Raw genomic sequence first — 14,087 nt, 5'->3', positions numbered from 1 at the left:
GCACTGAAAAAGCCTGGTGTTTCTTTAACAGTTTCACAGCATCAGAACTTTGTTTCTTTTATCCAAGCCTCATTTTTAGCTGCACAGAAGAAAACTGCCCGGGCTTTTTTCCCCTGATGCTGTGCAAAGCATGATGGGATTTCTGATGTTGTTGCTCTCGTTCTGCTGTTTTGGTGCAATTTTTTTTTTTTTTACATTTTGAATTTGACATTTGAAGCCTAGCGTGTGCAGCTGGGAGGGGTGATCAGCACACAGGACAGTTGGAACTGTGTCTCCTGCTCCTTGTCACCTCCTTTTAACCAAAAAGATGGCTGCCCCCATGACAAAGATGGCAGCCCCCATGAATAACAAACATTTGCCTGTTCTTTTAAAACAGGGTGGGTAAAAAATTATATTACCTATCTATTCTAATTAACATAACTAATGTAACTTAATGACAGTATGTTTGTTTAGGCTGAAGTTCCTCTTTAACATTCCCTCTAAAGTTCCCTCTAAAGATATTTTATTGATAAGGTTTGAAAATATCTCCTTGGGAAAAAACTCAGGAGAAAAGTTAAAGGACAACTGTAACCTAAAACAAAAAAGTTAAATACTCACCTAAGAGGAAGCAGTAAAGTGTTGTACCGTGTTAGCCATGAGTAAAAGCAAGAAGTTTTGAATCAGGATGATACCATTTATTGGCTAACTTAGAGATGGATAAACAGTGAGCTTTCGACTTATAAAAAGCCTTCGTCGGACTGGTTCCTGACCAAAACTGAAAAACACAGCTTATATACACTGACATACAGAGGAGAAACATTCTTTAGCAAACATAAATGTAATTAGATGCCTTAACTGTTACTGAGGAGGCTTTCCGACTAAGGGCTCGTTTCCACTGTAGCGGTGCGGAATCGCCTGGATTCCACCGCTGAAGAAATCGCATGCGGCTGCGTTTCCGCATGCAGATTTACCCGCGAACTTAGTATAGCTGAGAGCAGTGTGGCGGAGGCGGCGTGTGTGGCGTCGGGGCGGCGGAGATCTTCAATCAAGATGTATCAGAAGATCGCAAGATGGAGGATACTGTCGTGGGACCTGATTGGCGTGGGATTTTTTTCTTAAAGGTACAGGTAAGTATTTGTGGTTAATTTAGAACATTAAAGGACTTTTCTCGTGGTTGTGTTTTTATTTCATTTAACCCTTTGTGGAAAAGGGTAAGGGGTACAAAGCAGCCCTATACTCATTTCTCCTGGGAGGGGGGTGGGCATCTGGGGGTCCCCTTCTTAAAGGGGACTCCCAGATGCCACCATGAAACCCCCCCCCCCCCCAGGGAGTCGTCGCCCCCGCCTCCACCTGGGGCAAGGGAGGCGGGGAAGAGCCCCTTGTCCATGGATTGGACAAGGGGCTCCGGGGGGAGGGGGAGGCTTGGCCGCCCCTCCCCCCCAGAGCACCCCATACCATGGACCATGCGGGCTGGTATAGCTCAGGGTGCGAAGCCCCAGTCGGCCGGGGCTCCGCATTCTGGCTATCCCAGCCTGCATGGGGGACAAGGGGTTACAGAGGCTCGGGAGGGGGGACCCCACGTCGTTTTTTTTTAAATTTATTTCCCACACTCAGAACATTAAAAAAATAAAAATTGATACCAAATTTAAAAAAAAACGACGTGGGGTCCCCCCTCCCGAGCCTCTGTAACCCCTTGTCCCCCATGCAGGCTGGGATAGCCAGAATGCGGAGCCTTGGCCGACTGGGGCTTCGCACCCTGAGCTATACCAGCCCGCATGGTCCATGGTATGGGGGGGCTCCGGGGGGGAGGGGCGGCCAAGCCTCCCCCTCCCCCCCGGAGCCCCTTGTCCAATCCATGGACAAGGGGCTCTTCCCCGCCTCCCTTGCCCCAGGTGGAGGCGGGGGCGACGACTCCCTTGGGGGGGGGGGGGGGTTCATGGTGGCATCTGGAAGTCCCCTTTAAGACTTTAAATATCGTTTGGGAGCAATACAAATATAAACGATAAATATCGTTTTTAAAGCCGGCGCCATTTTTTAGCTGTCAAAAACGAAAAATAACTAGCGATAGTGGTTCTCTATGGGGCGCCATTTTTTAACTACGATAACTGGCGCCATTTTTAACGGACCCCTCTAATTACATTTATGTTTGCTAAAGAATGTTTCTCCTGCTAAAGAATGTATATAAGCTGTGTTTTTCAGTTTTGGTCAGGAAACAGTCCGACGAAGTCGAAAGCTCACCTAAGAGGATGAGGGGATGCAGTTGGCAGTTACAGTTGTCCTTTAATAGAAGATGGGCCTTTGTGAGGAATACAATATTATCTGGCAGCAATTACTCTTATTAAATAGGCCTGTGTACTAAAAATCCCAGGCAGCCTAGGCAGCAACAGGCTACATGTTACCTCTTCTTATCAGCATGTCTACCTCCTGTGTGAGGAGCGAAAGATTATTTTAAAGATTTTTAGTCCCAGGCCTAAATCAAATTCCGGTGATCATCCTTTTCATAATTTCATTCTTCTCATCCAGGGCAGAAATGATGTAGAGATTATTATGTGCATTATAGATGAACAGGAAGTGGAATCGCCTGGGCTGAGCTGAAATTGTGCATGATGCTAGCCAGATTGTGAAGGCTGATGATTCATTACCTAACAGCTTTATTCATTACCCTACTCAATCAAATTGTTAGGTACCACTCATTAACTTTCTGAATCTCATTAGTCCTGTGAAAAGTTCAAGTTCAGCCCCAGGGGCCTAGAGCTCCACATATTGCAGTTAGTTGAACTTCATAATGCAGTTTGTCGAATTTTATTTACAGTAACATTACTATACTTTATCCCGATTAAACAATCAAAACTTTATTAATATTTGTATTAAGAGAACTGCCCACAGGCGGTCAGTGTTTAAAACACTCAGTGCAGAAATCCAATTGATTTTTCTGCTTCATTAAATGATTAGATAGATCAAACCAATCTACATACATGTATAATCAATTTTCCAAAATTAAAAAAGAAATGATCTAAAGAAAATTAAATGTTAATTTTTTTCTTTAGATTTTTTCAACACATCCAGATATTTATTTAAAAAATTGGAAAAATCATTAGTTCTTTCCTTGATTAGAGTTTTATATACAGTCAATCATTTTTTATTGTAAAATTGATCGATTTGATTGAATGTATAGATGATGATTTTTTTAGTAAGTAGTAGGTTGTCATGGTTGCAAGCAGTTTTTAGAAATTGATAGCTACTGTAGCTGAAGAATGAAACAGAATGGAGACTGTTAATAACATTGAGTTACGAAATAACTTTATTAGCAACAGCTCTGCACCACCATCTACAATTGTACACCACTATGTGAACAAGCCCTGGAAATGCTTTTCAGATTAGTATTTAACAGATTAATATGGAGCCAAAAATGTCCATGTAAACTGACCATAAACCGTGAAAAGAATCAGTTTCAAACTTGCTCATCTAAAGATTCTTAAAAAACAAATATATTTTTGTATTGTAAGGAACCAGTGGATTGGCTTGGAGATTATAATGAACCCTTGTCCGGTTTCTCTTGGAGAGGCGGCTCTGAGCGTGAGACCACTGGAATCCAGATATGGAGTGAAGTCTTCTTGGTGGAGAAGCCTGATGGGAAAACGGTAATTGTCGCGTTTTACAGGGGGTCTTAGTTGGTTTGTGGAGATGCTAACCCATGTCTGTCTTTCAGGTGGCCGTGTTGCTGATGGACACTCAAGGGACATTCGATAGTCAGTCAACCTTAAGGGACTCTGCCACAGTGTTTGCTCTCAGCACCATGATCAGCTCCATTCAGGTGAGTCTTTGGAGAACCTTCACCCCATCTTATCCATAGTGTTGTATTCTTGTTTGATTAAACGATACATGTATAGGCCTCTTGTCTTACTGATGTCAAAGAGTTATCACAGTGATACCCTTTAAGTAAACTGTATCAGGTCTTTGATTTGTACCAACATGCCAAAGGACTTTAGGTCAATTGTAGGCAGTTTAATTGATCGAACCAGTCATACGGCATGGTGGAAAATGTCTGTTGACTAGGTAGGGGGAGTAGCAGAAGGAGATCAGTGACTGCATAGCATTACACTATATCGAGTACTACAATGCAATGGCTAGCATTAAGCTTAAAGGACAACTGAAGCAACAGGGATATGGAGGCTGCCATATTTATTTCCTTTTAAACAATACCAGTTGCCTGGATATCCTACTGATCCTCTGCCTCTAATATTTTTAGCCATAGCACCTGAACAAGCATGCAAGCTGCATGCATGTTTCTGTTGTGATTCAGACACTACTGCAGCCAAATAGACCACCAGGACTGCCAGACAACTGGTATTGTTTAAAAGGCAATAAATATGACAGCCTCTATATTCCTCTCAGTTCAGCTGTCCTTTAAGGTTTTTTCTGCTTTTGCATAGAGCCTGGAGTGTCAGAGCTCTGGTCAGGGTTCAAGTGATGCAAGACAAAAAGTAGGGGAAATCTGTCCAACGTTGTCTAACTCAGTAGCAGAAATATTTGATTTGGCACAGTGAGAAAGGTTAGAACTTTTGATTACTGTCTATGCCTCCTCTGAGGAAATTTTCACACGTTTTTAAGATAAGAAATTAAAAGAAACCAAAATGAGGATACTGACAGCCGCAATTTCTACCTATTTGTACTTTATCCAAAGCAAAAAATGGCTGTATTTCACTTGGTTGGGATTAACCAGTTGTTATTGGTATCTTAAGGCAGGGTTCACACTTAGAAGATTCGCATGCAGTGTTTTTCTGGCAGTCAGTTGCTGTCAGTTGACTGTAGGCTGACATGTAGAAAATTGATTTTCCCGTAGACCAATTGTAATCCTCCCTTGTTTCATTGATATCTCTCACCTATCATTTTAGCCATATGAGATCAGCAGAAATTGCTGCTAAATTCTTAATATAATGAGCATAAAAGTTAACAATTCAAAACTATTAGCATCTCACTGACCATGGCAGACATTGCAGAAAATAAAGCTTCGTACACACACACTGCTGTATTGGTCAGGAATACAGCAGCTCCATCCACAGGTGTCCCCTGAGGTCACTTAAAGCAAATTTTAGGTGAATGTGGCAAAAAAAATTCAGATATTTATGGAGAGGAAAGGCTCTTGATCCTACAGAGCCTTCTCTTTCCTCTCATGGTCGCCACGTTCCAGCAATGTCACACTACGTTCAAATTTGCCACCTTGGGCGGCTTCGAAAGCACTCGTGTCCCCAAGTGCTTCCAAAGACAAGCAGCTCTGTACTGCTCATGTACGAGAGCGCGCTCACGCATGCGCAATACAGAGTGACCTGTCTTCGGAAGCACTTGGAAACCTGAGTGCTTCTGATGGCTCTAAGGGGCTCATGGAGCTGTATTCGACTAGTTGGTCAATTAGCTGTAACGGTGGCTCCAGGTGGAACGAGGGGACTGTGAGAGGAATGGGAAAGCTCTATAAGACCAAGGGCCTTCCCCCTCCGTAAGTACCGTAAGTATCTGAATTTATTTCCACATTCACGTCAGAATTACTTTGGGGTGCCCATACACTAATCGATTAATCACTGTGATCGAATCTGACGAAATTGATCAAAATTATCGATCATGCCAGATGGAAGATCTAATTTGAAAGGGCGCATAGTTTGGCAATGGTTAGGCAATTGCCCAGGGCCCCATAGCTAGTGACAGGCCCCCAAGGTTCCCCTTCCCCCCCTCCCCCCCCAGCTAATAGTGCTGCCCTGATGATGCCTCTGTAGAGTACTCACCTTTCCAGCCAGCACTATCCCTCCAGACTATCTTTTTCTGTCTTCATCCTCATCAACCAGCATTCTCCGTGACCCAGCAGCATGTGACGGGAGTCCGTAAATGCCGCGGGGCACAGAGAACAGAGGCTGAGGAGATGAAGACAAAAGAACACAGACTGGAAGGAGCGCACCGGCCAGATAGGTGAGTTTGCTCTGCTCCCGCCAGTACTGCGCAGGGGCCCTGTGGGAGCACTATTAGTGGTGGGTTAAGGAAGCCCATTAGCCAGCCATTTGTGCATTTAGGTCAGGCAACAATCGTGTGTACGAGCCTCACTTATCATTTAGGCCTGGAACCCACTAGGAGAGCTTTTCTGAGGACTTTGTGATTTGAAAAGCTCTTGCTAATGTAATGCTATGCGTGTGATCCCACTTGAGCGATGTGATTTTCAGTGGTGTAAATAAGAAGCCATGGGCCCCAGTGCAAGTTTAGCATTGGGCCCCCCCAAGCATGCTATAGATAACAGTTGATAGAACGCACTAAAACTAAAGGACAACCACAGTGTCAGAGGTGCAAGAAGGAGATGGGGAGCAGTGTGTTAATGATCACTGCTATTAAAGTCAACTATAGAAGTGATTATTATCAGCACAGGACCAATAAAGAGCTAATACTGTGGTTCTAGCCCAAGGGCCCCGATGCGGTCGCTACCTTTGCACCCCCTATTGCTACGCCACTGGTGATTTTATAAAAATTCCCCCACAGCATTGCATTAGCAAGAGCTTTTTTAAATCACTAGCGCTTAGAAAAGGCTGCTAGTGGGTTTGAGCCCTCATGCTGCTCTTAGCTTGGGGAAGAGCAGTCCATGAGATGGGAAGCAGGGGGGCAGGATGTGAGTGGGTGGGGGGTAGGGATGGGGTTATGGCCGTTGCCTATCACTACTAAGTTTTCCAGCACATCCTCACGTTTCATTTATTAACATGAACATGCATTCTTGGTGAATTTTTGATCTAACATATTGATGATAGCTGGATCATGATTTGCACATCTGACTGCCATTTGATGTCTGCGCTAGGGGTAACCCTTCTCTGTTCTAATAAACACAAACCAAGAAAAATCCATGTTTGTTATACTAATACATTGAATCAAAAATTAGTTATTTATTTCATGTTTGTTTTACATTCAAGGTTTACAACTTGTCACAGAATGTTCAAGAAGATGACCTGCAGCACTTGCAGGTAAAATTGTACAAGTATATATTTATATTGTAGATTTATAATTGCTTTCTATTCATTTACAAACATGCTATCACCCATCACAAACTTATCAAGTGAATTGCATCGTGGAATTGCCAAAGCTTTGTAGGAAGCAAGTAGCTTCCTATAACACGTTTTGTCGCTTTGCAGGGGATGTAGGGACAACTGATCGGCGTGTACATGACATCACATGTGAACAATGAACAAGTTGTCCGTCAATCGCTGGTTGGGGGTCATTTATCATTATCAGTGGCCTCAGCCAACTTTAGTCAAGCGTGTGTACAAGCCTTAAGAGGAGCTGGCAATCTTAATACTACCACCACTCATACGTCTTATGGAAACCATTTTTTTAGGGGGGCAGCAAAACATGTTAGGTCCTTTTGCACTCTGCGTATATGGCTACATTGCTTACTATTTTAAAGCGGAATATAACCCTGCATTTCAACTTTGCTCTAAAACATTATTTACAGCATATTATATGCACCCAGCATTTTTTTTTTACTAGACCAGCATTGGAAGGGTTACACACAGAGCTTTAAAGTTCGTGGAGAAAACTGCAGAAGCATCGGAAGTTAAGATAGATAAATTTAAGCAAAACAAGATGTAACAAGTGAGGAATGTTACACACTCTTTGGCTGTCCTCCAACTCCTGCACAGTCAGAGAGAGTGAGTCACATTCCACAGTTGTTACATTTTGTTTTGCTTAAATGTATCTATCTAAACTTCGGATGCGTCTGCAGTTCTCTCCATGGAACTTTAAAGCTCTGTGTGTAACCCTTCCAATGCTGGTCTAGTAAAAAAAAAATGCTGGGTGCATATAATATACTGTAAATAATGTTTTAGAGAAAAGTTGAAATGCAGGGTTATATTCCGCTTTAAACAGGAAAATATTGTATATATTGAATACTGAATAAAGTTCTGATATTTGTTTAGTGGTCCACCTGCTGGGTTTGCTTGTGAGTTTTAAAAGAAAGGCCTTACTTTACTTCTGTAGTTTAGTAAAAATAAGATAGCGCCATAGAGAGGAATAGGGCCTAAGTATTAGTCACCAAGTCTGCTTACGTAATGTTAGAGATTTCTTTACTGCAATGGTAAAGTAGCACTTTCTTTTGCTCACGAAAACTTGCCAGGTGGAGGGTAGCGATGCATCTATACAGCCTCGTCCCCCTATCTGTTTCCTGAGGGATCAAGTCCCGATCCTCTCAGAAGCTTTACAAGTAAGAAATGGTCTAGGGGCTACGGCAGAAGTGCACAGATCTGTCCTCAACCTCATCAGCTGTGCATGTTTTGTCGATCTCTGGAAGAGCACAGTAAAACCTAGCTACAGTAATTTCTTTCATCCATGATTACCTCACCTTTGTTCTCAAGAGGACAGCCACAAAACTTGCACTGCTGGTGAGGTCTAGGTTACAGAATTACTGGTTCAGAGGGGAGCATAAAATGTGACTTTTTTTTTTTTACCTCCACAGGAATAGGAATTAGTGGAGACTGAATGGGAACTTTGCATGGGGCTAATCAGATTCAGAATCCTAATAATAAATTTACCTAACAGCTTGATTTATCATTAACTTTCTGAATCTGATTAACCCCATGCAAAGTTTCAAATTAAGCCTCGCTGATTCTGGCAATTGTAGCTAAAAAAAATATAGCAAGTTGAATTTTATATTTACTCTAGCAGCAGATAGGAAGCTCACTGAATCAAGTTGTTCTGTAGTTAGTGCTGTGCTTCAAAAATAATAACTCATTTGCTACAGTCACACATCTATTTACTGTTTGCGATCATATTACAATATGTTGTGAAAAGTATTAGAACATTTGCCTTTAGGGCCTGAGCCCACTAACGCAGTTGTGTCCGCTTCTGTCCGCTTTTCAGCATCTATAACATTGATGTGTAACTGAAAAGCGGACACAACTGCGTCAGTGGGCTCAGGCCTTTATACACTCATGAACTCTAATGGCATCCCATTCTTAATCCATATGCTTTAGTATGGACTTGGCCCATCCTTTGCAACTATAATAGCACGATTTTCCTGGGAAGGCTTTTCACAAGGTGTAGAAGTGTGTTTGTGGGAATTTTTGACCAATCTTCCAGGAGGGGATTTGTGAGGTTGGGCACTAATGCTGGGTGTGAAGGCCTGGTACTCTTATTCATCCCAAAGGTGTTCTACTGAGTTGTGGTCAGGATTTTGTACAGGCCAGACGTAATCCTGCACACCAAGCTCGGTCCTTTATATCTTTTTGGCCCTTGCTTTGTGCTTTGATGCACAGTCATATTGGAACAGGAGGGGCCATCCCTAGACTGTTCCCACAAAGTTGTGAGCATACCTTGTCCAAAATTTCTCGTTTCCTGATGTATTCTAAGTTTCTTCCACTGGAACTAGGGAGCCAAGCACCACCCCAATACCATAATCGTCACTCCACCAAACTTTACACTTGGCAAAGTGCAGTCAGGCAAGTACCGTTCTAGAAATCACCAAACCCAGACTGATCCGTCAGATTGCCAGATAGGGCCGCATTTAGGCCAAGGCCACCTAGGCCATGGCCTAGGGCACCACTGAACCAAAGGCACTAAAGCAGCAGGCTGAACTTATGCAGCATTTGCAAACTTGCAAATGCTGCAATGCAGGAAGATCAGGGGAGCGCCTGACCACGGTACTCTGCTGCTAGCTGCCTGTGCAGTGGCCACCTTGCTCTCTATGCACATTTGCATTGTGGCGGGCGGCTATGGATTTGGGCAGAATTGGAGACATAGAGGAAGAGGAAGCTTCGGTACTGAAGACGAGCTGAGAATTGAGTGACACTGATGGCTGCTGCGGTGTGAAGGCAAGCTGGCTATCTATACTGAAAGGGGGGAAGTGGGAAAAGGGGGGATTAACCTCCTTGGCGGTAATCCCGAGCTGAGCTCGGGGTATGCCGCCGGAGGTCGCCGCTCAGGCCCTGCTGGGCCGATTTTCATTCTGAAAAAAGCAGCACACGCAGCCGGCACTTTGCCAGCCGCGTGTGCTGCCCGATCGCCGCCGCTTCGCGGCGATCCGCCGCGTGCAGCGGCGAAAGAGGGTCCCCCCAGCCGCCCGAGCCCAGCGCAGCCGGAACAAACAGTTCCGGCCGGCGCTAGGGGCTGGATCGGGCGGCTCTGACGTCAGGACGTCGACTGACGTCCATGACGTCACTCCGCTCGTCGCCATGGCGACGAGGAAAGCGAAACAAGATAGGCCGCTCATTGCGGCCTATCTTGTTACTTTCGATTGCCGGAGGCGATCGAAAGTACGCTTCCGGAGCGCCCTCTAGTGGGCTTTCATGCAGCCAACTTTCAGTTGGCTGCATGAAATATTTTTTTTTTAATTCAAAAAAAACCAGATTGCAGCCTCCCTGGCAAAATAATTAAACCGCCAGGGAGGTTAATGGATTCATCTGGCTACCTATACTAGAGGGAAAGGGGGGAGGAGTCATCTGGCTACCTATACTGGAGGGGGGGTCATCAGGTTACCTATACTGGAGGGAAGGGGTCGTCTGGCTACCTATACTGAAGGGGGGCGGCTGGTGACAGCGGCCTTGGGCGGTAAAGAGTACAAATCCGGCCCTGCAGATAGAGAGCTTGATTTGTCACTCTAGACAACACGTCTTCACTGCTCTAGAGTCCAGTCAGCATGCTTTACACCACTGCATCCAACACTTTGCATTCCAGTTGATTATGTAAGGCTTGGATACAGCTGCTTGGTCATGGAAACCCATTTAATAAAGCTCTCCATGCACTGTTCTATGCAAAGTGTCTCAGTATGGAACACGCCGTGGCTGCTTTAATGACGGAACAGCACTGAACACTGTTTGGCTAGAGTTGGAATACCCTGGCCTTCACTCCAGTGCCATAGCTACACACCCTGCACCTATCATCACTTCCTGAAAGGGATCAATGAGTATGACATGATCCCACTTTGCTACATCCTCTAAAGCAAAGGAGTGAAATATTATAATCCTTTTTGTTGGCAAGAACTGGAGTAAAGTAGGTTGCCTCTTGATAAAGCAGAGAAACAATTATTCCATCTACCTGGAGAATCGCATTGACTTTGTTATAATACTACTAATGGTTAAAGCCCTCCTGAAGTGAGAGGAATATGAAGGCTGACATTTATTTCCTTTTAAACAATGCAAATTGCCTGGCTCATCTGCTCTGACTAAAGTCTGACTAGATTAGCTGCATGCTTGCCTCAGGTGTGTAATTCAGACACTACTGCAGCCAAAGAGATCAGCAGGGCTGCCAGGCAACGTAGATCAGTTTAACCTCTTGAGGACCAGAGGTTTATACCCCCTAGTGACCAGGCCATTTTTTACAATTCAGCACTTCACAACTTTAACGGTTTATTGCTCAGTCATACAACTTAGCACCCAAATGAATTTTACCCCCTTTTCTTCTCACAAATACAGCTTTCTTTTGGTAGTATCTGATTGCTGCTGCTATTATTATTGTTTTTTGTATTAATAAAAAAAACACCTACCGTATATTTTGAAAAAAAAACAACAATAAATAACGACAAAACACTTTTTTTTTTTAAGCCCCTCTCCCGAATTGGACCTAGACTACGTTACATACACTACACAATACTTACAGTGCTGCCCATAATTATTTATGCTTACCTGAGGAAAATGTATGCGTGCTCTAACACCAGGTTTTAACCCTAGCAAGTCTGGCTCTGCAAATCTGGCTCAATTGGCTATTCATGAGGCAATGCTCATGCAAATGTGCATTTGCTTTCGCACGCCAAACTATGCAGGGTCAAAAAACGAATACCGCAAAGCGGTCGCCCTGCGGGAATTAGTTCATGCCACATTAGCACTATCCAGGAGCGCCATGGGGAGGCTTCCCAATGCCCCCATACAACCACGGCACCGCGGGGTCCCAGGCACTCTCACCGCCTGGAAACCACAGCAGCACCCCGGAGGGGGAGGCTGGGTGGCGCAGGCGACCCGCCCAAGCGTGGCCAGCGCCGGGGGGAGCCGTCCGCTCCAACCTCCCAATATTAAAAACAGGCACTTACCTTAACGTCCATTGCGTTCTGCTACATGCGCATTAACCTGGGGGCACCACATGAGAAAGGAGTGAAGCATGGGTCAACCCAAGCTTTAGAGCTCAGGGATGGCTCACACACAACACTCCAGATGGGGGGGGGGGGGGAGGACAGGTGCAAGCAACTCACTCCAGGGCTTACACCACCAGAGCAAGCCATCTTCCACCTGCCTCCAAAGGATACAACTACAAAAAATGCTTACCTGAGGAAAATTTATGCGTGCTCTAACACCAGGTTTTAACCCTAGCAAGTCTGGCTCTGCAAATCTGCGCCACCTGGCCTCCCCCTCCGGGGTGCTGCTGTGGTTCCCAGGCTGTGAGAGTGCCTGGGACCCCGCGGTCCCCCGGTTGTATGGGGGCATTGGGAAGCCTCCCCGTGGCGCTCCTGGATAGTGCTAATGTGGCATGAACTAATTCCCGCAGGGTGTATTCGTTTTTTGACCCTGCATAGTTTGGTGTGTGAAAGCAAATGCATATTTGCATGAGCATTGCCTCATGAATAGCCAATTGAGCCAGATTTGCAGAGCCAGACTTGCTAGGGTTAAAACTTGGTGTTAGAGCACGCATAAATTTTCCTCAGGTAACCATAATTATTTATACCCCTGGTAAATTTTGACTTAAAGTTACTTTTATTCAACCAGCAAATAATTATTTGAAGGGAAATGACATGGGTGTCTCCCAAAAATATAATAAGACAATGTACAAGAAGCATTATTGTGTGGAAAAAAGATCTCAGTTTTTATTTACATTTGAGCAAAAAGTGCCAGGTTCAAAATTATTCATACCCTTTACAAAATGTCACAGTCTGTGGGAAAATCCAAAGTTCTATACCATTCCAAATAGTCCAAGCTGTTCTTAAGCATCCTAATTACCCTGATTAATTGGGAACAGCTATTTTAATCAATTCAGCAGGTGAAAAACAGCAGCTCTCTGCAGCTGGTTTGTGGACAGTCAAGGCTAAGACAAAGGAGCTCAGTGAGGACCTGCGGCTGCTTATTGTGGATGCTCACAAGTCAGGAAAAGGCTACAAGGCCAAGTCTAAATGTTTTCCAGTTCCAGTGGCTACAGTACAAAGTATTATTAAAAAATACAAGATATTCTGCACTGTGGAAAATCTCAGAGGAAATGGTCTGAAGCCAAAAGTGACACCTGTGCTGGCCAGGAGGATAGTGAGAGAGGTAATAAAGAAACCAAGGATCACCACCAATGCCATCCTGGTGAATCTGGGCTCTGCTGGTGGCAATGTCTCAAGGCAGACAATCCAACGAACACTGCACACTGCTGGGTTCCACTGATGCAGAACAAGGAGGACACCACTTCTCCAGATAAGGCACACAAAAGCTCCCTTGGCCTTTGCAAATGCTCATTTGGACAAAGAAGAAGACTTCTGGTCTTCTGTAAAACAAAAATTGAATTGTTTGGTCGCAATGATGTTTCCTTCATTTGGTGTAAAAAAGGAGAAACCTTCAACCAAAAGAACACCATCCCCACTGTCAAACATGGTGGTAGGAACCTAACGCTTTGGGGTTGGTTTTTCAGCCAGTAGACCAGGGAACCTAATCACAGTAAACGGCACCATGAAAAAAGAGCAATACATGAGGATTCTCAACTACAGCATCAGGCAGTCTGAAGAGAATCTTGGCCTTGGGCACCAGTGGACATTTCAGCATGACAATGACCCAAAACACGGAGCAAAAGTGGTGAAGAAATGGTTAGCAGACAACAAAATTAACGTTTTGAAGTAGTGCAGCCAAAGTCCTGACTTGAATCCAATTGAGAATTTGTAGTGGGAGCTAAAGATGAGAATGATGACAAGAAGACCCTCCAACCTGAAAGATTTGGAGCTCATTGCTAAAGATGAATGGGCAAAAATACCCGTGGAGACATACTAAAAGCTGGTCTGTAATTATAGGAAGCGTTTGATTGCTGTAATACCTAATAAAGGTTTTTCTATTGATTATTGAGAAGGGTATGAATAATTCTGGACTGGACACTTTTTGCTCAAATGCACATAAAAACGGAGAAATTTTTTTTTCCAC

The 14,087-nt window shown here is 44.3% G+C and overlaps 1 protein-coding gene across 3 annotated transcripts in view; it reads left to right on the top strand.

The window, feature by feature from the left end:
- The window catches only part of ATL1 (atlastin GTPase 1), a 116,998-nt gene that overhangs the window by 34,848 nt on the left and 68,063 nt on the right, over nt 1-14,087 (top strand). For all 3 annotated transcript variants that reach the window (XM_068254175.1, XM_068254174.1, XM_068254173.1), the window contains exons 3-5: nt 3,486-3,620; nt 3,689-3,793; nt 6,918-6,968. In XM_068254175.1, the coding sequence (XP_068110276.1) occupies nt 3,486-3,620; nt 3,689-3,793; nt 6,918-6,968 (291 nt within the window). The remainder of the gene's footprint in view (nt 1-3,485; nt 3,621-3,688; nt 3,794-6,917; nt 6,969-14,087) is intronic.

The sequence above is a fragment of the Hyperolius riggenbachi genome, chromosome 9, assembly GCF_040937935.1.
Source record: "Hyperolius riggenbachi isolate aHypRig1 chromosome 9, aHypRig1.pri, whole genome shotgun sequence".
Classification (NCBI taxonomy): domain Eukaryota; kingdom Metazoa; phylum Chordata; class Amphibia; order Anura; family Hyperoliidae; genus Hyperolius; species Hyperolius riggenbachi.
This window is presented reverse-complemented; position numbering and strand designations above follow the sequence as displayed.